The following is a 24,059-nucleotide window of genomic DNA, read 5'->3' as shown; positions in this document are numbered from 1 at the left end:
CAAGAATCTTTTCTTATCAAGTCTGGGAAAAAATCTGATGAAAGAGTGAAAATTATTGACTATTGAGTTTTTTAAAAAGTATAAATATGCTGCTTATTTGTCAACAGCTCTGGTTCCCCATGGGACAGGGAATTTAAAGATGGCTTAACTTTAGTAAAACCCCAAACCAACAAACTGAACATATATGAGAATAATGGAATTTCCCAAATCAAAAATATTTAGATTAATATCACCTTTAAAATGTGAGGAAAATTATAATTCACAGTAGCATTTAAAAAAGTCCAAATTCCTTCATTAAATCAAAATTATTAAATATCATTATTTAAAAAATATTTTATCATTTTTAAATGTGTTCTGGTCCAGGGAGTATCATACAGAAGAGAAGAAAGCATTCATTATGAAAAATAGGATACAGTGCAAGAATTCTGCTATAAATAAAAAGATATTCAGTTTAATACTGCTTTTGGCTCAATAGCAGCTGAAAAATTGAGAATTTTTAATAATCAAGTAATATTTTTTAAGTTCTATAAAAAGCCTTGAGGAGCACAGCCTGTTTACCTGTATAGAGTTTGTAAATGCATTATCCTTGTTTTCAATGGGTCTGAAAAGTTCCTTTTTCTTCTCCCGGTCCCTTATGTCTGGGCTGGCAGCACTAATGAGCATCTTCAGGTTAGCTGTGGGTGTCCATGGTTCTGCTTGCTGTCTGTCGACAAGCTTAACTGGAGTAATGGGATTTCTCTCTGGAGTGAAGATTTTTTGCTTCGATAAGTCAATTGGTTCATTTTTTATTGGCGTCTTCGGGGCCATCCTTGATCGATCAACAAATATATTTTCCTATTTTAAAAAAGAGACCTTTTAGCAAGAGTGAGAAAGGGCAGGTATCAGCTAAGAGTACACTTTGCTCCCACCACTCACTAATACTTGAAAATACAAATAGGACTGTATGTTTAGGCTGAAAAGTATCAGGACAGGACTAATGAAAGTTAGACAGAACGCTTCATGGGAATTGAAGAGTTGTTCCACTGAGAAATAGACTATACTCTGCTACTCCTTTTAAACATATTTTTCGTGGAATCTCTGTGAGAGGAGAAGTCACGAATGTATCTGTCACTTGTAATAGTTGGGGCTGATGAAGCCCAATGTGGCTGAGTCCATATTGCTTTTAAGCATCATCTTTTTTAAAACACTATTTACAAGTTTGCATTAAGTAGTGAAGAGCAATGATGCTTTTCTAGTTCAACGTTCACTAGTGCTAATATAGCAATTAATAGCAGGACCAGTTAATGGAAGAACATCTGGCAAAATACCACATTTTAAGCCAACCTAGAGAGCTGTCTAATATTCTCCCAGAGCAGTGCTTCTCCCACATACTGATACGTGATCTTACTTCATAGGACTAATATGCAACTCCCACCAGATGTGATTTGCCATTTGAGTTTGTCACTCAAACCGGCTTGTTCAACAAAAAAACACTGATCATAGGCTTAGATGTCCTGGTGGCAATATCAAATTGCTACTGAGGTTTCAAGTGCTTAACTCCCAAGTTCTGTTAACTTTTTTGCAGTCTGGTAATAGTTTGTGGAAAAGCACCTGTCCTCAGACCACACTTTGAGTAGATGATCCTCAATAACTATAAGAAAAGATTAACGATGTCCCCATTATGAAAAAGGAGTAAATATATAGAATCCACATTCAGAACTATCAAGTAATTAAAACAAATTCCCCTAAAATGTTTCAAAATATTCAAAACACAATTCAGAATAAGAAAATTCAATAATTCAATATTCAAGAACAGAAAGATTCTGCTTTTCCTGTAGTATTCCCTTCCAGTATAGTGTCTTACATGATTATGAAGGTAGATGAGTTAAATATCTGTCACTCAATCTCCTGCACACACACCATTCTATAGCTACTACATGCGCAGATTTTGGCTGAGCAGTGATTTACAGAAAATGATTTCCTATAAATGATTAACATGTGAAGAGGTAAAAGATTGTTTGGGAGAAACTGGAGTTTGTGTAAGCACAGCAAATCTTATTCCTTGCATCAGCAGAAGCTGCAGGCTAGCGATGGAAACGTTCTGTCCCGGAACAACGGGAAGGAACTGAGTGGATGGGGGTGGGGATTTCTCATGCCACAGCAGCAGTAAGCACCCCGCCCAGAGCGCCACATCCGCCCACCTCCTTTAACAAGTCCCTGCTGGCATGCCATTCTGACTTTTGTCACGCCCCGTTTCATATATCTTACATGTATTAATTCCTCATCCAATCCTGTGACATAGGTACTATTATTTTTCCAGTTTACAGATGAAGAAACTGAGGCACAGAGAGGTCAATAACTTGCCTGAGGTCACATACGACCTCATTCAATGTAAAAATCATTGGTATGTAAGAAACAGCTGAAAGGAGATGGTTCTGGATTCTTTCTGCATTTAAAAATGAGCATGTCCTGGGTGCAAGTTGGGAGGAAGTTATCTTTTTCACAACTCCAACCAAAGGTACCCAGCAGGCCATGATCCCAACCAGCATCTAGGGAGAGGCAGGATGGGGAAGTACTTATGCACAAACGGCCTGAGGCCAGCTGACCTGCCTCTGCTACTTAGCAGTGGGAGCGTAACAAGTTCCTGCCCCTCACTATACTTTGTTTCTCTCAACTGAAAATGAAGTTCATAAAAATGCCCACCCTCAAGGGTTATAAGACTAGTTCCTGGCCTATAGTGAGTGCTCAATAAAACTTTGCTTTATCTTTTCCCTCTTTCCCATTCTTTTTTTTCAGCATATTATGGGGGTACAGATGTTTAGGTTATGTTTTCCCATTCTTTATTACCATTCATTCTGGCACTTTGAGATAATACACTACAGCGCATGGTATTGCTATTTTATTTCCTGGATGTGTGTCTTGTCTCAATGAAACTATACTTGGAGAGGTCAAGGAGCAAGTTCCACATGTGTTGTTCATCCCAATTTTTGGCACAATGTCTTGCCCATTACAGGTGCTCAAAGAACACTGTGGCTTGATTATCTGGTTATTCCAAAAGGTGTCCTCTTGGTAGAGGGTGTGGTCCAGGCATGCTGAGTGGACAGAGATTTACTCGCCTTCTTTATTGCTTCCACAATATCTGTCCTCATGGGAATGATGAGTTCCTACCTTTTCCCTAGTGAGGGAGCAACTCAGAATGATGATTTATTCATACACTTTGATATATTTTCACTGCAGTTTAATGAATACTTAAAGTAGGAGGGGAGTTAGGTCATGTGGTAGGTTATGATCATATTACACCTCTGTTACTACATCAAAAGAAAAAAATGCCAAGCATATTGTTTTCTAAGGTCTACAGTGTGCAGAAGGTCAACTGCAATCTGGTCACACCCTGCTCCATCCATCTGCCTATCCTGCTATCCTGAATTTATAGGGAAGTGGTAAGGGGACTGGAATAGGAATTTGTAAACCTGATTTGTGTCTCAGCTCTTTTTGTATCTTTTTGATCCATGGACAAATCGTTTGTTCTGTCTGAGCTCAAGTTGCCATATGCATAAAATAAGGGATTCAGACTAAAGTATCTGTCTCCAAAGTTTTCTAGCAAGGCTGCCCAGCTGTGTAGTGGACACTGGGATGCACCCAGATCTCTTTGGAAATGAATGACTCATTTCCCCAGCTACCGGAAGTAATGTCAACATTAAACCCTTAACCAGACTGGAAGAGGGCTGACTCATCCAGGATCACACCGCCTCCTGGGAGGCCTAGCTTGTACTCACTAGCTAATAGAAATAGCAATAACATGTAAAAGCCTGGCCTCCCTGCCCCCACCAAGAGGACATTCTAGAACTCCCCATAGGGTAACTCAGATATTTGGGTCCCTGAAAATCTCTCTGGTAACTGAGGGCAGGGTCTGCATCAAATTCATTTTTGGGTTATCACTTTGATTCAGTACAGCATGAAGAATATGTGTTGATGGGTGTTTTTCAAAAATCCAACAGAGGAGGTGCTATATATTAACTCTAATTAATGGAAGAAAAAATGGCCTTAGGGAGGTTATGAGACTCATTAATCCATCATATCCTCAGCATCTGGAACATAAATATTTGTTGAAAGATCTTATAAATATGTTTGTTCAATAGTTAATAAATGGCAAAGCAGGAAATCAAACCCATGACCTTGTGACTCCAAACACGGTGTTCTCACCATCCCTAGAGTCTCCTTCCTTTACTTCCTAGCAACATGAAAAAGATACAAGCTCCTAGCATCTCTGCGGAAGCACTCTGTTCTCATCTTGTCTTCTCTCTGAGGTGATATAATCCCTGCTCATACATTCTATTTCAAACATTTTAGCCACTTGCCCAGTCTCTTTCGAGTCATTTGAGTTTTTCTCCAAACCTGTTAGAATGTAAAAGCTTAACTGGACACAGCACTTACTGATGCTAGAGGAGAAGGGTCCTTGTTGAAGGCAGTTGATAAAAGTCATTGACCCAGAAGGACAGAAGTGGAGCATTGACTTAGACTTTATATAAACGTACGTTTACACATTCTTTCAAGGCTTAGTTAAGATGGAAAGGCATTACATTTGTGGGTGGAAGACATAACAGAAACATGTTCCAATTGACAGCAATCGGGTTCACTACTATCCACAGTTTCAGGCATCCACTGGGCATCTTGGAAGACATCCCCTGCAGATAAGGGGGACTACTGTACTTCTTTTCCTAACAAAAATAAATCAAAATGCTAAACAAACAAAAAATCCCTATATGGAAAAGCACACAATTTCACACATATCCAAAATTAACAAGTGTCAAGTATTCTTCAAGGCCCATTTAACAGGTGCTTCACAACCAGGTGGTTTCGTTGTTCATGTTAAGCCTTGATGCCCAAGGAAGTTGCTAATCTCAGGTTTATATCCCAAGTTTCTAAAACTGGGTTTGTTAAATCTATTTGCCTCTGCCTAAAAATACTCAGATAGTTTAGACATTGTTACTGCCAGTTAACTTTTTAATGTTTCTTGAAGACACTACTTCAGTCTTATAAGTCACGAGGAGTGCAAAAAGGGAGGGAAATGCTATCAGTAGCACTGTAAAATATTCCGAGTATGTTGGTGGGCTGAGTTACTTTATCTCCCTATATGGTAGGCACAGGTCATACTCTTGGGTGAATGGAACAGCCTCTAGGAGCTGTTTCATTGGTATGAAGACATTTTATAGCACTTTAATAATCCAGTATTTAAAACTACAAAAGTTTATTTTCCTGGGAACTGAGACTTAACATTCCTACAGAGCATTAGCTAAACCACCTTTGACAACTGTATTACAAACTTTTGATTGTTGTGTCCAGCACCTCTTATATAATTGGTTCCAGCATTACATCTAATCTAGCCTCTCTTTCCACACAGCACAATGACTGAGAGTACACTTGCAACAACAATGATGTGGATGGCTCCATTTTTAAAAAAGTATGTTTCTACAATGTTCATCAAAATTGATTATGTTTATAAGACAAATACAAGTAGCGTGTTGGAACACTTAATTGGATTAGATATCACCATCCTTAATATGCTAGAGATTAAGGTATTTATGTGTGCTTACCTTTTGTGCATTTTCTCCATCTTCAATTGCAAAATCTAGCCTGGACTGCCTGGGGTTGATCAGGTCTTTCAGTGTTAAACAATTTACCTCCATCTGTAATGCACATTACAAAATGATTGTACAATTAGATATTTTTTTCTTCCAACAAAACATCTACGTATTTATTACTTGTTTGTGAACATGAACTTCCCCTTCCCTAAACACGTCCTGGGAATTTCCAGGAGTGTAGCCGCCTTCCAACCCTCTCTAAAACTCACATGAACAAACACAAACACCTAAAGCGTGCTTAGTAATTACTGAAAATCTGGAAAGAAAAAAAATCAACAAAAATAGTAATTCTTTATGAAAAAACCAACAGGGCAAAATAAAGTTACCAAATCAGGAGGGTGTTGGTCAAATCTGTCAGAAAGTACAGGGTCTCCCAGGTCAGTTAATTTTGGCGCAAAGAACTGGGAGGAATTCGGCTTTGAGGGGGTTTGAATCAGAGGAGGAAACCTGATCGCTAGACCAAACCCACTCAGAGCTTAGCACAGCCCTTTCTCAGGCCTCCAAGCAGACCCCCAAAATAAATTCTTCCAATGAAACCCCTAAATCGTGGGGAAGGGCAAGTGGCCTCTACTGCTCGGTTGGAGGGAGAGCTGGACCCGGCACAGCCCCCGCGCACCCGGTGCCGCGACGATAACACCTCGATCTCCCGCCAGCCGGGGAAGCGAAGGGGTCGCAGGCTGGCAGCCGGGGGTCCCCTCACCCCCGATTCCCGCCCCGCCACCAGCGCTGGGGCCGCACGCTTACTTACTCCCGCTTTGCGAAGGAGGCTTCCTGCCTCCACCCGGACCTTCACCGCCCCACACTGATGCGGGAAGGGGGCAAGGCGATCAGCAGCTGGGCGGCAACATCGGGAGGGTAGAGCGAGGCGCGCAGATCCTCGCGCCAAGTGCCCTGCGCTGGCGGGGACCAGACAGCGTCCGGGCAGCGCCAGCGCTCCGAACCCCCGAGCGCAGCTCCAGCCTGGATCACTATCCCCGCTAAAACACCTCCTCTGGCGCCTTGAGACCGAATTTCAGAATCCACCAATCATCTGCGGCCGGTGGGGCGGCCCCGGCCAATCGCGCGGCCGCATGGGCCGGGCTCTCCGCCCCTCGGAGTCTTGGCGCCCTGGGCCGCGCGTTTTGCCCGCACCCGCCCAATTGTTGCTGCCTCAGCCCCCCTCCCCCTTCCGGGTACCTGGAAACCTCGGACCCGGGAGCCAATTCCTGCGGAGGACGCGGGCCCCGGCGGCCGCGGGAAGCCAAGGTGGGGGCGGCGCGAGGCGCCTGCAGGAGGAGGAGGAGTAGGTGGAGAAGGAGGAGGGCTCTTTTGTTATGCATAAAAGACCCGCTTAGGTCCCCGCGGCTTGCCGCGCCCGGGGACCGCGGGCACAGCCAGGGGAGGGGAAAGCAGATGGAGTTTGGAAAAACGATATACGCGCTCCGGATGCTGGTGCCGCCACGCCTTTCCCCCGCACCCCTAGTAACCTGCGCAGAAGCGGAGTTGTTCAGACTTGCTGGAGCAAACTTCCTAACACCCGAACGCTGGTGTGACACGTGAACCATGGTTACACTCTGCTGCGAGCAGATGGCACGCCAGTTAGCCCTGGAAACGAGACTGGAAGCCGAACCCATTTTTTTTTTCCCCTTAACTTTTTTGCAAATCCGGAAATGTTTCTTGGTGTTCCCTTTTCGGAATAAAAGGAAAAAGCCTTAATTTTTAAAAAAGGAATTCTTTGCAATGTGGACTGGCATTCGGGAAACAGTCGAGAAAATTTCCTCAACATTACTGATTTGTATGAAATTTTTCACTTCCTTCAACTTTAGTTTCATATTTAAATTATGAATGTTGGTAGAGACAGGTTTTTTTTTAAAAAAACTATTGTTTAGAACATTTTTAGATTTACAGAAAAAATGAAAGATAACTACAAAGAGTTCTCATATATCCAGCATCCAATTTCACCCCATTAACATTTTATATTAGTATAGTACATTTATTAAAATTAATGAACCAATATTAGTATTTTATTTTTAACTAAAGTCATTACTTTATTCACATTTCCTTAATTTTTATCCAATGTCTTTTTTTCTGTTCCAGGATACCACATTACTTTTAATCTCCATATCTCTCTAGGCTCCTCTTGGCTGTGACAATTTCTCATACTTTTGTTGTTTTTGATGACCTGGACAGTTTTAAAGAATATTGATCAGGTAGGTAGGACCTCAATTGGAATTTGAGACGACCTTTTCGAGCCATGTCTACGGACATTTCCCTACAAACCATATACTTTATAGCAAGGGAATCATTCTCCTTATCCTTTCTTTCCCAAGGCTCCATTTTCTGCCCTATAACCCCCAAATATATATATATGTGTGTGTTTGTGTGTGTGTGTGTGTGTATTTTATATATTTTAAAATTTTTTTTAAAAGAACTTTGGGCAGAATTCAGAATGCTCAATCAAGTCTTCTGCTTTGTACTCTAGATAGCTGGTAAATGCAGCCTAAAAATTACAGCTAGGGCATACATTAAAAAGACAACAAAGCACACAAAACATTAAACATAAAAGTAACAGTAGTAATAAAAGGTTGACATTGTTATAATAGAAATAACATTTTGTACTGAAACTAGTAGGTGGAAGCATAAAGAAAAGTATGAAGAATAAAATTGTAACTTACTAAATTTTATACTTAGGTGGAAGCAAAAAATTTAGATGAAATTTTTTTTACCACTGTATTAATTTTCTGTGGCTGCTGTAACAAATCACCACAAACTGGCTGGCTTCGGAGAACAGAGATTTATTTTCTCACAATCGTGGAAGCCATAAGTCAAGGTGTTCACAGGGCCATAATCCCTCTAGGGCTCTTAGAGGAGAATCTGTCCTTTGCCCCTTCCAGCTTCTGGTGGCTGTTGGCAGTCCTTGACATGGGGCTGCCTCAAGCCCAATCTCTGCCTCTGTGGCCACACTGCTTTCTCTTTAGTCTGTTAACTCTCACCTGTGTGTCTTTTATGAGGACAATTGCCATTGAATTTAGGTCCCACCTGGATAATCCTGGATATTCTCATCACAAGATCCTTAATTTAATTATATCTGCAGAGACCCTTTTTCCAAATAAAGTAACGTTCCTTCACAGGCTCTGGGGATTAGGACATGGATATGCTTTTTGGGGGGCCACTGTTTAGCCCTCTAGACCTGTGATGCCCAACTCCCGGGCCACGCACTGGTACCAGTCTGTGGCCTGTTAGGAATCAGGCAGCACAGCAGGAGGTGAGTGGCAGGTGAGCAAGCAAAGCTTCATCTGTATTTATAGCTGTTTCTCATCACTCGCATCACCGCCTGAGCTCCGCCTCCTGACAGATCAGTGGCTGCATTAGATTCTCTTAGGAGCAGGAACTCTCTTGTAAACCGCGTGTGAGGGATCTAGGTTGCGCACTCCTATGAGAATCTAATGCCTGATGATCTGAGGTGGAGCTGGGGCGGTGATGTGGGAGTGGCTGGGGAGCAGCTGAAAATAAAGATTATCATTAGCAGAGAGGTTTGATTGCACAGAGACCATAATAAATCAATTGCTTGCAGACTCATATCAAAACCCTATCAATGAGTGGCAAGTAGCAATGTAGTAATAATAGAAATAAAGTGCACAATAAATGTAATGCACTTAGATCATCCCCAAACTATCCCCTCACCCTGCTGGTCCACGGAAAAATTGTCTTCCATAAAACTGGTCCTTGATGCCAAAAAGGTTGGGAACTGCTGCTGTAGACCAACATTCACATTATTAAAGTCCATTCATTTCTCTGATATGCCAAAATACTAGTGGTTGTTTCTTTGAGCTTAGGCAGTTACAGACCATTTCCTAGCATATTCAGAGTAAAAATACTTTTTCTATATATTTCATTACAAATGTAGCCTCTAGTCAAATCAAGAAGAACTCAGTAGCATTCTTGTCGGTCAGTTCTAGGGCAACATAGTCTGAATTGTCCAGTTAATGTATCGACTTCCTTAAATATTTTCTTTTTCTTCCACTACTGCAAGCACAGTCATCTTGGTGTGGCATCTGTTCTCCAAAGTGCAATCACACAGGGAATTGGAAATTGATTTTTCACTACACAGGTTACAGGGATTTTGACTTCACATCCTGGCAATTCTCAAGTTTCTTTAAGAGGATCGATTTAACAATTCTTAAACTGAGGGCTGCCATTCAAAATGGACTTTGTCTTCAGCCATTCATGAGTCTGACAATGTGATGCATTTGATTCTCTAACTGCTAGCAAGTTCAGGGAAGACAAAAAATTTATTCTTGACCAACCACAAGCAATGCCAGAAGGAGAATGAGTTCATGATTGGTTCCTGCTCATGACCTTAGCAACAATAAAAAGATGATACCAAAGGGCAGTTATGGCTTCCGTCTCAAATGATATCCAGATGTCCAGCAGTTTAAAGGGAAGTGCCTCAGCTGTGACTGTATGTCCCATAGGGAACGAAGGAATTCATTCTTTATCTTTTACAGACTCCTTGTGCACTGTGCAGCAAGGTCTGTTTTCTTTAGTCATGTGATTTGCATTCTCACTAAATGAAAAGATAGTATATTTGGCACGTATGTGTGTATATGTGTGCGTGGCTGTGTGTATGCATGCTAAAGGCAGGGATGGGGAGGGAGGTGTGCTGAAACAAACATTCCAGACCACAGCAGACAGGATGAATTTTAAGTTGGGTGTTTCTGGGAATAGTGTAAGAGTGGAGAGTGTACAATGGGGCTCTCTTTTATATGATGCCAAATTTATGTTACAGGTTTGGGCATGGATGTTTGGAGCCACCACAGTGCACCCATTGGTACAATAAAAATGGGACTGACCACTGCCCTGGACCTGAGATTCTGGAGAAAATGGGAACACAACCTTCTCCTTAATTTCCAGAGTCTTATCCAGAAGGGAAGGAATTTACTGTGAGTAGTAGAGAGAGATAGAATCTAGATTAAGCCTGGCCATGAACTTGCTGAGTGACGTGGAACAAAAGGTATCGCAGATCTAGGCATCAGTTTTCTCTGTAAAGTGGAGGGGCTGATTTGGAATACCTCTGAAGAACCTGCTAATTTTGTCATTTGAAATAAATACTTATTGGACACTTAGTATATATAGCCTCTTAAAACTATTTGCTACTGACTTCTAATCACTCAGTGTGCACATGTAAAAATATTGCTGAAACCACTTTTTTATTTCCATATTTGGTGAAAGTGAACACATCTCTACTGATTAAATTACATTATGTGTCTCTATGTATGTACATCCATACATTAAAAATGAGAATGTTAAAAAATACCAGGCCAAAGTGACCTTTGTGAGCTTTATTTTTGTAAACTTAGAATTAAATGGCTAAATGTAACTATTTATACCTACCAAATAACATTATTTTAATAGCATTTATTCATTATTATACTTTGTAGAACCAAATGAAAATAGTTTCGTTGTGTGGTACAAAGGGAAGTTTGAGGTGAAAGGTGGTAGAGAAAGGAGTTTGGGGTTAGCGGTTCAGGGAGTGAAAACTTAAGTTCAACTACTACAGCTACTGCCTTTTCTTAACCCAGAGCCACCTCATCCTTTGTAGGGCTTTCTACCTTGGAAAAACTAGAGATGTGAGACAATGAACCCAAATGGAGTTGTAGTAGCACAGACCTTTACTAAGCAATGAGGGGGACACGTTTAAAGTATTGTCTACACAAAGTCCTTGTGAAAATGTAAACAGTTCCATGGAAAGAGTAATCATTTAACCCGTGTAGCACAATAAGCCATCTTTCTTCAAGCCACACCTGAGGGTGAAAATGGAGTTAAGCCTTAAAGTATAAAACATTGTTTTCTCTGTAATACCTTATATAAAATGCTGGAGTTTCTAGCCTTCTTCAAAGACTCAACCTGCCTTCCCGGTAAATTTTGGGAGTCCTCAGTCACACATACTCTTAGACAAGTTCTTTCCACCTTCCCTGACACCCAGGGCCTCCAGTGCCGTGTGTTAGTTTCTTTCTGCATAACATCAGGTGTCTCCAGGTAGCACAACTCCCTCCTGCCGACAAAGCTGTCATCCCTCAGAAGGGCAGGGACAGTTGGTAATGCCACTGTGCCCTCCATCAAGGGTGCTACCACAGCTGCTGCCATCAAGTGAAGCCAGACCCGGATCTTTGCTGCTTCTAGTATTGGTGCTGCTGCCACCAAGTATGGAGATGGCATTGGCCCCCCTCTCACACCCTCCTTGTAAAGTTGTATCAGGCCAGGGCATCTCTAATAGCTAATATTTTGTTGCATTTGTTCTTCCCTTTTAGGCCTACTCCTGTTTAGTAAATTGGTCTAATATCTTTTGTGTCTGTATGTATAATTTCTCTTTATTTCAGTTATTAAACTTTTTTTAGCTGATGAAGTTAAATTCTGCCTATCCTTCTGACTCCAGGTGGGTCTCTTCTTGTTCACAACATCCAGTTTTACTGGATTTCTTATTGTTTAATAATGTTCCCATATGACCATTTTTACTATTTTCTTAAGCTTGCTGAAATTTGCACTAGGAATTTATTTGGTTTTCCACTTTACTGGTTTCTTTACTTTTCTAGTGGTTATTATGACAAGGAAAACCTCTATCTATTACTTGGCACATCAGCCACCTGAGACCGCCACCCCTCACGGCAGACCCGCATCAGCATAATACTAACCTATTATCTGGTGCATCAACTAACCTATTACCTGGTGCATCAACTAACTTATTACCTGGTGCATCAACAGAATACTAACCTATTACCTGACACATCAACTAACCTATTACCTGGCGGGCATTAGCCACATGAGACCCCCACCCCTCGGACCACCCTGAAGTAATAAAAGTGGTTAAAATCGGGTAGATGGGGCTCAGAATTTGGTGGTGAGAGCCCTCTGAGCCCGGTGAATAAACTTTAATTCTCCGACTCTCCTTGTGCCTTTCGGTTTGTCCTCGGAACCACTGGCTGTAATACTTGCTGTAACATTTTGGTTCCCTGACTGGGAAAACCGACCGCACTGGCCCCTCGGAGCCACTGGTTTGGGGACTAGTGCAGCGACTGGTGGGACCTCGGCGACAGAAGCGAATCAGCACCAACTGCCATTTTGTGGAATATCTTTGCTCTTTGGGAGCTCTCGTGGTTGCGGGGTCCTGAACTCGCCCAGACAGGCCGGAGGGACGGACAAGTCAAATCAGGTCTAGAGGCATCGGCCCGGGAAAGGTCCCAGCACCCATTGGAGTCAGGCCCATCAGACGACAGAAGAGGAGCTCGATCATCTCCTGAGTGCAGGGAATTCCCAGAGTGGGAATGTGTAACCTCTGCATGTCTGAATGAGTCAGTGAAGAGTGACTGTGGTTCCACCGCTACGGCTACGGAACTTGAGCGGGTCGTCACCTGCGGTTCTGCGGCGGCAGCGTCTGGCATAACGGTGATTCACTCCCCTAAAGGGAGCGACCAGGCCCGGGGTTTATACGCACACACCTTCGCCAAGGCGTGCCTAAGTTCCTGAGAGAGACACAGCCCGGCGGACACCTGAGAGAATCCCCGCCTTATCTGTTAAGCTGCGACACCATTCAAGGGTCTAGGATGGGTAGCATAGAATCTAAGCCTACGGTCCTTAAATGCATGTTAAAGAACTTTAAGAAGGGTTTCACAGGGCATTACGGCATCACACTGAGTCCAAGTAGACTTAGGGCCCTCTGTGAACACAAATGGCCCACATTCGGGGACGTCTGGCCTGCAGCAGGAACCTTAGACCTCCTCACCATGTGAGCAGTTTGGAGAATCGTGCCTGGACTCCCGGCCACCCCGACCAATTCCCTTACATAGATTCATGGCTAGAGATTGCTCAGACCATGCCCCCTTGGGTCCGGTTGTGTGCTAATAAGGGAAGAGCAGGATTTTTGTGGCCCGAAGGACGAGAGACTCCAAACTGTCCAAACTCATCTATCAGGAAGCTCCTGAAGGAGAAGCCACCACCCTACAACCCTACTGTGACACCTCCTGAAGTACCCCCGAATCCACCAGACACTCCACCACCGTCAGTCTCCCTGCCGCCAGTTCTGGACCAACCTGGCGCTGACACTCCCAACACCCACCGGCTATGGTCAGCTCAGGCCCCAACTTCAGCCCTCTAGATGCCCCTGCGTGAGGTGCGAGGTTCGATGCAGGTTACAGACGATGGGTCCATTCAGCCAGGTCAGCCAGTCCTGCACTACCAGCCCTTCTCCACCACTGACCTTCTGAACTGGAAGCACCATGCCCCGCCATACTCCGAAAAACCTCAGGCCCTTGTTGACCTCCTGGAATCCATCTTTCAGACCCACCATTCCACTTGGGAAAACTGCCGCCAGCTCCTTCTGACCCTTTTTAACACGGAAGAAAAATGCCAGATTGTAGCTGGGACCTGGAGGTGGCTCCAGGACCAGGCTCCAACAGGAACATTGGACATGGAGCGCTGGGCATAGAGAGCAGCACCCAAGACCAGCTCGGATTGGGATTTCAACTCCCTGAGCCGACAAATGGTACTCAGAAGGTATCAGGAAGCTCTCCTTCACGAGGTCTGGGAGGGAGCCAGAAAACCAGCCAACATGAACAAAGTTGCTCTGATCACCCAGAAACTGGAGGAATCATCGAGCGAATTCTATGAGCATCTTTGTGAGGCCTACTGAATCTACACACCCTTCGACCCAGAGGTGGCTGAAAATCAGCGGATGGTGAATGCTGCATTTTTTGGGCAGTCCTATACTGACATCTGACGGAAACTCCAGAAACTTGATGGGTTTGCAGGAATGAATATCACACAGCTGATGGAAGTGGCCCAAAAGGTCTATGTTAATCGAGACCGGACCGCCCAGAGGAAGAATGACAAGAAAATGAAACAGAAAGCCTCTCTCCTGGCCGCTGCCCTCGGAAGACCTGACCCAGCCAAGAGACCTGGCCCACCAGGGGAAGGAGGACTCAGGAGACGAGGGACCCTGAAGCCTGACGAGTGCGCCTATTGTAAGGAGTTTGGTCACTAGAAACATGAATGCCCCAACAAAAGAAACCACCCACCGCCAAATAGGAACCTGCCCAGGGGCTTCCAGCAGGAGCTAGAGACCCAGGACCTCATTGGTCTCACTGGGGTTGACTCGGAATAGGATTGATCGGGTTCCCTAACTCTTGGCCCCTGGGAGCCTATGGTCGTAATGGAAGTGGGGGAGCAATCAATAACGTTCATGGTGGACACTGGGGCAGAACACTCAGTGGTAACAACCGCGGTGGCTCCACTTACAAAGTGGGAAACCACATTGTGGGAGCCACTGGAACTCGAGTAGCTAGACCCTTCTGCCAATCCGGAATATGCCAGATGGGGGGGCCATCAGATAAGACATGAATTCCTATACATTCCGGACTGCTTCGTTCCCCTCCTAGGTTGAGATCTCATGAGCAAACTGGCAGCCCAGATCACCTTCCACCCAGAAGGCACTGTGAACCTCATGCTTGGCACCCCAGAGACTCTCATAATGGTGGTCACCCTGCCCCAGGAATCGGAATGGAAGCTATACGGTGCAGCCAAAGAGGAACAGAACCTGCCTGACTTCTGGCAGGATTTTCCGTCAGTACGGGTGGAGGACAATCCCCCCTGGTCTTGCACACCAACATGCATCCCTGGTGATGGAGATGAAACTGGAACTGAACCGACCAGGAGACAACAGTACTCCATCCCCAAGGAGGCTCAAGAGGGAATTCAGGAACAGATCGATAGGCTTAAGCGGGAGAGGATTTTGGCGGAGTGCCAATCCCCATGGAACACTCCCCTCCTGCCAGTCAAAAAGCCCAACGGAGGTGGACACCGGCCTGTCCAAGACCTGGGACTGATTAATGAGGCTACAGTGACTCTCCACCGAGTGGTACCGAATCCATAAACCGTCCTGGACCTCATTCCTCCTGATGCTGCCTGGTTCTCCTGCCTGGACTTAAAGGATGCTTTCTTCTGGATGCAGCTCGCTCCGAAGAGCCAGCCCCTGTTCACCTTCACGTGGGAGGATCCTCAGACTAGAAGGAAAACCCAGCTAACCTGGACGTGACTGCCACAGGGATTTAAAAATTCACCAACTCTATTCGGAGAGACTCTAGCCACTGATCTCATCTCCTTTCTGCTAGAAGAAACCGCTACACACTTCTAGCAAGCCCAACCAGAGAAGACTGCCACCGGGAATCCCAGTGCCTGCTCCAATTGCTCACTGACAAAGGATACAAAGTCTCCTGGAAAAAGGCACAGATCTACAGGCAACAGATGAAATACTTCGGTTTCCATATCACTCAGGGGCGCCGGACACTGGGACATGAGCGAAGCACACCATCTGTACAATTCCGAGGCCAACCAGTCAGAGACATCTCAGAGAACTCCTCAGAGCAGCCGGATTCTGCTGCATCTGGATCCCAGTTTTCTTCCTAAAGGCCAGTCCTCTGTACGAGGCCCTACACGGGCCTGAAACAAAGAATTGGATTGGGCTGAGAGTCAGGAAAGGGCCTTCCAGGAAATAAAAGACTTACTAAAAAGAGCCCCTGCACTAGGGCTACCGGACCTCACCAAAGACTTTAACCTGTTTGAACAAGAGAAGAAACAAGTGGCTCTGGGGGTTTCGACACAAACTGTGGGTCTGTGGCAGAGACCAGTGGCTTACTTGTCAAAACAATTGGATCTGCTAGCGGCAGGGTGGCCACCTTGCTTCTGCGCACTGGTGGCCATCGTCCTGCTAGTCAAGGAAGCAGACAAACTCACACTGGGACAAAACCTCCATGTGTGAGTCCCTCATACAGTAATATCTCTAATGAACATCTCAGGGCACTGGTGGCTCTCAAGCAACCAGTTAGTGCAATACCAAAGACTGATATGCGAAAATCCTCGGGTCACCCTGGAAACTGTGCAGACCTTGAATCCCGCCACCCTCCTACCCACTGAGCCAGGGTCCCCGGACCATGATTGCACTGAGATGGTAGAGGAGGTCTATGCCCGCCAGGCAGATCTGAAAGATAGTCCTGTACCAGCACCGGACTTAGAACTCTACACAGATGGCGGTAGTTGTATCCAAATGGGAAATGACTGGCGGGCTTTGCAGTCACCACAGTCGATGAGGTCATCATGTCAGCTCCTTTGCCCCAAGGGTGGTTGCCACAAAGGGTGGAGCTGTGGGCCCTCATCCAAGCCCTCAGGCATGCCCAGGGTAAGAAGGCAAACATATACCAGACTCTAAGTATGTCTTCGCTACCATACATATCCATGGGACAATATACAGGGAGAGGGATTGCTGACTGCAGGTGGAAAGGAGATCAAAAATAGGGATGAAATCCTCCAACTGCTGGAGGCAGTTTGGGAGCCAAAAGAAATTATGGTCATCCACTGTCGAGGGCACCAAAAGGGCACAGATCCAATTGCCACCAGCAATCGCCTGGCAGACCAAGCAGTCAAAAATGCACCCACCCGAGAATGTTCAGAGGAGAACACTCCAATCCAGTGCCAAATCTTGTTGGCAACTGAGTGGCCCAAAGAACCAAAACGTACCCCAGAAGAGAACCAGTGGGCAGAGCAGGAGAAGGCCAAGGATGCAGACAGGTGGTGGCACCTGCAGAACCATAACATCTTTATCCCCAATAAATTAGCATACTCTATTGTCTCCCAACATCACAAGCTGACTCACTTAGGGCAAACAGCCCTCATGCAGCTACTTGCCCGGTACTACTACATTGCCAAACTTCTGTCCATTGCTACAGCAGTCAGCGCTTGCTGCCAGACATGTGCTAAAAGCAATGCAGCGGTCAGGCCGAGACCCACCCCAGGAATTCAGTACACTGAACCTCTCTGTTTGAGAACAAATGTGGAAATTGATTTCACAAAAGTTAAACCATGTCAGGGCTATAAATACCTGCTAGTAGTGATATGCACCTTCTCAGGCTGGGTCGAGGCAGTCTCTACCGGGACTGAAAGGCTAGGGAAGTGGCAAAGTTTCTATTGAGAGAAATCATCTCCAGGTATGGTCTACCACTCTCCTTTGGCAGTGACAATGTACCAAGCTTCACTGCAGAGGTCATGCAAACCCTCACCAAGGCACTAGGAATTAAATGGAAACTACATACAGCCTACAGAGGCCACAGAGCTCAGGGAAAGTAGAGCGCATGAACTGGACCCTCAAGACCACTCTAACGAAACTATGTCAGGAAACACAATTACCCTGGGTAGACATGCTAAGCCTAGCCCTGTTCAGAGTCAGGTATACACCAGGGCCCACAGAATATTCACCCTTTGAAATCCTGCTCAGTAGACCTCCCCCACTCACCAAGCGATTAAGGGGAGACATTAGACAACTAGGAGAATTAAATATAAACACACACCTTCAAGCACTAGCCAAAACTATGCACCATATCCACTACACTGTCCTACAAAAAAACCCTATCTCCCTAGGTCTCCCTGTCCACCCCCACCAACCTGGGGATGTAGTCTGGGTAAAGGACTGGAAAAGAACACCCCTACAGCCCACCTGGAAGGGTCCCCATACTGTGACACTAGTTACTCCCACTGCTGTTAAAGTTGCAGGTGTCACTCCATGGATCCATCACTCCCGGGTGAAAAAGGCTAAACCAGACAACGAAGCTGATCTCTGGACTGCACATCAGGACCAGCAGAACCCGCTAAAGATCCAGCTTAACCGTTTCCCAACGAGGACAGCCACACTCAGAATGGAACAGGAGTAAATGGGACCACTGGCCCTGGCCCTCATTGGGGTTGTAGTGACCTTACTGGGGATCAGACTCTTCTCGGTAGCTCCGGGAGATTAGACTGGACTGCAGAGGGCGTCTCTAACTATGGTATTTTGGCTCATCATAGGATGTCTACTCCTGCCTCAGTCCCTACCCTCCTCCTGGTTGGGGCACTCGCCCTAACAACTATGGCAGAGAAACCCTGCCCTGAGGCTTATTATACTAGAACTTGGATTCCCTCCACTAACAGGGTTACTCAAGGCTTCTGGACCATGGGAGGTTTCACAGTCTGCACCTACATGCCAAAGACATGTAACAGTCAGGCTCAGGTGTGCCACAGCAGGGGAAAGAAATACTGGACTGGCATCATACTGCATACTGAGCATATAAAATTCATAGAGACAACTGTAACCCGGAGAGCAACAGCTCACATAATGGCCTTATGTGGCTATCACTCACTGGGAAATGATGCCCTATAATAGACATATAAGGGTATCAAAGGGGGAAATGATAAGGAAAACCCCCCATCTATTACTTGGCGCATCAACCACCTGAGACCCCCACCCCTCACTGAAGACCCGCATCAGCATAACACTAAACCTATTACCTGGCACATCAACATAATACTAACCTATTACCTGACACATCAACTAACCTATTACCTGTCTGTGTGTCAGCCACCTGAGGCCCCACCCCGCGGACCACCCCAACTTAATAAGAGTGGGAAAAATTGGGTAGATTGGGCTCAGAATTTGGTGGTAAAACCCCTCTGAATCTGTCCCCCGACTCTCCATGTGCCCCTTGGTTTGTCCTCGGAACCATCCGCTGTAACACTTGCTGTAACAATTAAATACTTTATTGATGTTTGCAATTTCAATGACATAATGCTAGAGTACTATTTTAGGGTAATTTGTTTTTGCTTTTTTCCCAAACTTTCTGTGATCTTGTGATTTTTTTTGATATTTAAAAATTTCAAAAAGATTTCATCTTAGTGTCAACATAAACCAAGCAAAATTGCTAGTTGAAGAATAAATACAGTTATGTAAACAATTTTCCTTTCTTCCAGTGACTTTTTTTTTTTTTTTTTGAGACAGTCTTGTTCTGTCGCCCAGGCTAGAGTGCCGGGGCATCAGCCTAGCTCACAGCAATCTCAAACTCCTGGGCTCAAGTGATCCTCCTGCCTCAGCCTCCCAAGTAGCTGGGACTACAGGCATGCACCACCATGCCTGGCTAATTTTTTAAATATATTTTTAGTTGTCCAGCTAATTTCTTTCTATTTTTAGTAGAGACGGGGTCTCGCTCTTGTTCAGGCTAGTGTCAAACTCCTGAGCTCAAACAATCCACTCGCCTTGGCCTCCCAGAGTGCTAGGATTACAGGCATGAGCCACCGTGCCTGTCCCCAGTGACTCTTTTAAAGGAGTAAAAAACTGCAAACTCATCTGAAGCATAACTGAGAGTATATTCTAGGGAGGAAAGCAGATAATTTTGCCAATGTGGGATACCACATGTAATTATAGGGCTGAAATATTTAAAAAAAGCAAGAGATGAATTGAAATTTGCATAATAGTAAGAAAATAATTGGGCTCTCACCATTATTTAATGATTCTTTTGTTAAATATACAATTAGACAGTAGAAAAAGGAAACCACCATACAGTCTATGAGGCTGATGGCTGATGAGAGGCAAGCTTAACTGAATTTTGTGGCTGTAAAAAGGATAACTCGAAGTTTCCTATTTAAAGTGGTAGTCTTATGGTTAATTTTCTGTGTCAGCTTGTCTGTGCTGTGATGCCCAGATATTTGTTCAAACATTATTCTGGATGTTTCTGGGAAGGTACTGCTATGGTTTGAATGTCCCCTCCAAAACTCATATTGGAATTTAATTGCCACTATTGATAGATGAGGCATTTAAGAGGTGATTAGGCCATGAGAGCTCTGCCCTCATGAATGATTTAATGCCATTCTCTCAGGAGTGCGTTAGTTATCCTTGGAATGAGTTCCTGAAGAAAGGATGAGTTTGGTCAATTTTCTCTCTCACGTGCTCTGTCTCCATGTGATGCCTTCTGCCATGTTATGATGCAGCAAGAAAGCTCTTACCAGATGCAGCCACTTGATCTTGGACTTCCCACACTCCAGAATTGTGACCCAAATAAATGTCTTTCTTTATAAATTACCCAGTCTCAGGTATTCTGTTATAGCAACAGAAAATGTACTAAGATAGGTGCTTTGACTAAGATTTAAATTTAAATTGGTGGACTTTAAGTAAAGCAGATTACCCTTCATAATGGGGGTGGGCCTGATTCATTCAGCTGAAGGCCTGACCAGAACAATAGGATGACTTCCAATGAGCAAGAGGCAATTCTGCCTTTTGACTTCATCTGCAACATCAGCTCTTCCTAGTTTGTATAACAGACTGCCTTTGGACTCAAACAGCAGCTCATTCCCAAGTTCTCAGCCTGCCAGACTCTCCCATCATGGTTTGAACTTGCTAAGCCTCCACAATTTCATGAGCCAATTCCTTGAAATGAGTCTCTTCCTATGTACATATCCTATTGGTTCTGTTTCTTTGGAAAACCCTAACTAACAAAGGTAGCCTAATTTTTGGTTTGTTTGCTTTAGAACAATCACAGTTGGCTGTTTAAAAGAACTCAAAACAATCTTGTCTCTGGGGCCAATGGCAATCTCATGGTTAATATGAAAGACGGCACTGAAGACGAATATACATGTGAATAGCATTAAATCTCAATGAAAAGTATGGGTGGAGTAACTCACAAAGCATTCATAAAACCTTTGGTTTAGTTTTATTTACTTTTTGCACATTAATTATTAATATTTGTAATGAAACAAGAATGGTATTATGTGTTGGCAGTGCCCTTTTCAGTACAGAGGACACTAGCACTTTATGAGCTGCTGGGAGCCAATTTCTGCTTTCGATGCACATGCAGTTCTCTGACTTAAGCCAGCCAGAATATGAATATCATTTATGCCTGGATTTCAGACAAGGAGCCTATAGCACTATCTTAAGGAGATATCCAGAATCCAAATACTGCTTGTCACCTCCACCACTACCACTCAATTTTAAGCCACCTTCATCTCTCCCCTGGATTGTTTTAATAGTCTCGAAACTGATCTCTAGGCTTATTGTCCCTCTGTAACTTGTTTCTAAACAGCAGCTACAGTGATCCAATTAAAATGTCAGATCATGTCTGCCTTCTGCTCCAAACACTCCAGTGTTTCCTAAACTCATTCGAAGTAAAATCCAAAGTCCTTACAATAGCCTTAAGGATCTGGTCCCTTTTTACTGCTCTGATCTTACCACCTGCAATTCTTCCCCTTATTTGCTGTATGATTCCATTTACTTGAAATTCATACAGTATGTGGCTAGTGGCAACAGTACTAACACAGCTAATAAACACTCCCATCATTGAGGAAAGTTCTCCTGGATAGTTCTGTTATAAATCAATGCTGAAGAGTCATTTGATAAAAGTAATTGTCATTACTGTTAAGAACTTTTAGTAAATTAGAGTTAGAAGGAAACTTTCTTAAGGTGAGAAACAGTATAAATAAAAACCAATGATAAATATAATAGTAAAAGGCAAGTTGCATCCCATTACATTCAGGAAAAAGGGTGGCAATTACTATCATAATTATGCCCATGAGGATTAGGTTTAATTAAAAAACAAGTTTATTTCTCGCACTTTTCAAGAAAACTGCAGAAAGCCAGTTAAAGGTGGTAAAGTGAGTCCTAATCTATGACCTCTTCAGGGATCCAGGTTTGTTCTATAGCTCTTTTTTTATTTCAGGATATTATGGGGGTACAAACATTTTGGTTACATGTTATGACTTTGCCATACCCAAACCATGATTTGAGGTGTGCCCTTCCTTCCCTACAACGCTCACCGCATCCATTAGTTGTGAGTTTACCCACCCCCAACCCCCCTACCCCCAAAGAATATTACTACTGTGTGAGCACCTTAGTGTTGATCAGTTAGTGCCAATTTGTTGGCGAGTACAAGTGGTGCCTATTCTTCCATTCTTGTGATACCTCACTTTTGAGGATTGGCTCAAGCTCTATCCAGGAAAATATAAGAGGTGCTAGATCACCATCGTTTTTTATAATTGAGTAGTATTCCATTGTATACATATACCATATTTTATTAATGCACTCATGGATTGATGGGCACTGGGGTTGTTTCCCCATCCTTGCAATAGTGAATTGTGCTGCCAAAGACATTCAAGTGTAGATGTCTTTATTATACAATGACTTTTGTTCCTTTGGGTAGATGCCTAACAGTGCTATTGCTGGATCAAATGGTATTTCTATTTTTAGCTCTTTGAGGTATCTCCAAATTCTTTTCCACAGAGGTTGCACTAATTTGCAGTTCAATCGGCAGTGTAAGAGTGTTCCTATTATCTCTCCATATCCTTGTCAGCATTTGTTGCTTTGGGATTTTTTGATAAAGACCAATCTCACTGGGGTTAGGTGATATTTCATAACTCTTAAGGTGTGTTTTCATTCTCATATTTCAAGATAACAATTCAATTTCCAGACATCACATCCGTATTTAAGTCAGAAGGATGGAGAATGTGGTATCTGCTGTTTTTTAAGAATGTTCATGAAAGTTGCCACATGATACTTTTACTGACTTTGGCCAGTAATTGGTCGCATGGCGACACTTTGTTGCAAGGAATGCTGGAAACTGTATCCTTTATTCCGGGTATCAATGTGCCTTTCTAAAAACTAGGGTTTTCTAGGAGCAAAAAAGAGAATGCACACTGGGGGACTACTGATGTTTTCTGTCTTACCATCTTATTTAATATTGTTCTGGAAGTTTTAATCAAAGCAACAAAATAGAAAAACAAAGATATACAAATATTGGAAAGATACAGAGTTATGTTTCTCTTCAGAAGATATAATTAAATGCTCCAAAATTCACTTGAGTCAAATGAAAACCTATTAGAGATGAATAAGATAATTCAGTAAGATGTGGGAAATAAGATACAAAAATCAAGAGTTTTTCAATTGACATTTTAAGCTGTGAGAGATGGGAAATACAATGAAAAGATATGGAAATTAAAATATAATGCCTATGGATAAATTTAGCAAGAAATGTGTGCAACTTATATGATAAAAACCATAACATTTTATTGAAGGGTATAAAAAGAAGATTCAGGTAAATGAAAAATCTTGGCATGTTCCTGGATGAGATGAGTCAGTGTTGTAAAGATATCAATTCTCCCCAAATCTGTACATTTCATTTCATATAATTCCATTCAAAATATATTTTTTTAACTTGATAAGTTAATGTTAAAATTTATGTTAATGATTGACTGTGTTAGGATGGCAAGAAAACTGAAAAAGAAAAATAAGGGATATGTTCCCTAATAAGCCAAAGTGTACTGTAAAGCTATGGTAATTAAAAGTGTGATACCAGCTGAGAGACTGATAATGGGATGGACTAGAGTTCAGGACAAGGTATATGTTGCAGACAAGAACAGTGTAGTGTGTGATGGAGTGTACACATTCTGGAACCACACTGCCAACATACAAATCACAGCTTTTCCACTTAACAGCTTATGATCCTAGGCAACTTATTATCCCCTTTGTATTTCAAATTTCTCATCTATAAAGTGGGGATAGCATAGTCTATATACTATAAGATTGCTATAGAGGCAATATATGTAAAGCATTTAGAAAAATAC

At 43.5% G+C, this 24,059-nt stretch overlaps 1 protein-coding gene across 1 annotated transcript in view; it reads right to left on the bottom strand.

The window, feature by feature from the left end:
* E2F7 (E2F transcription factor 7) overlaps positions 1-6,582 on the bottom strand; it is a 36,032-nt gene extending 29,450 nt beyond the window's left edge. The window contains exons 1-3 of the mRNA XM_012648364.1: positions 6,370-6,582; positions 5,574-5,666; positions 559-834 (exon numbers count right to left, since the gene is read on the bottom strand). Coding sequence (XP_012503818.1) covers positions 559-834; positions 5,574-5,666 — 369 coding nt within the window. The 5' untranslated portion in view covers positions 6,370-6,582. The remainder of the gene's footprint in view (positions 1-558; positions 835-5,573; positions 5,667-6,369) is intronic.
* Between the last annotated feature and the right edge of the window lie 17,477 nt (positions 6,583-24,059).

The sequence above is a fragment of the Propithecus coquereli genome, unplaced genomic scaffold (genome assembly GCF_000956105.1).
Source record: "Propithecus coquereli isolate 6110/MARCELLA unplaced genomic scaffold, Pcoq_1.0 Scaffold282, whole genome shotgun sequence".
Classification (NCBI taxonomy): domain Eukaryota; kingdom Metazoa; phylum Chordata; class Mammalia; order Primates; family Indriidae; genus Propithecus; species Propithecus coquereli.
Note: the sequence above shows the minus strand (reverse complement) of the source record. Positions and strands in the feature narration are given on the sequence as shown.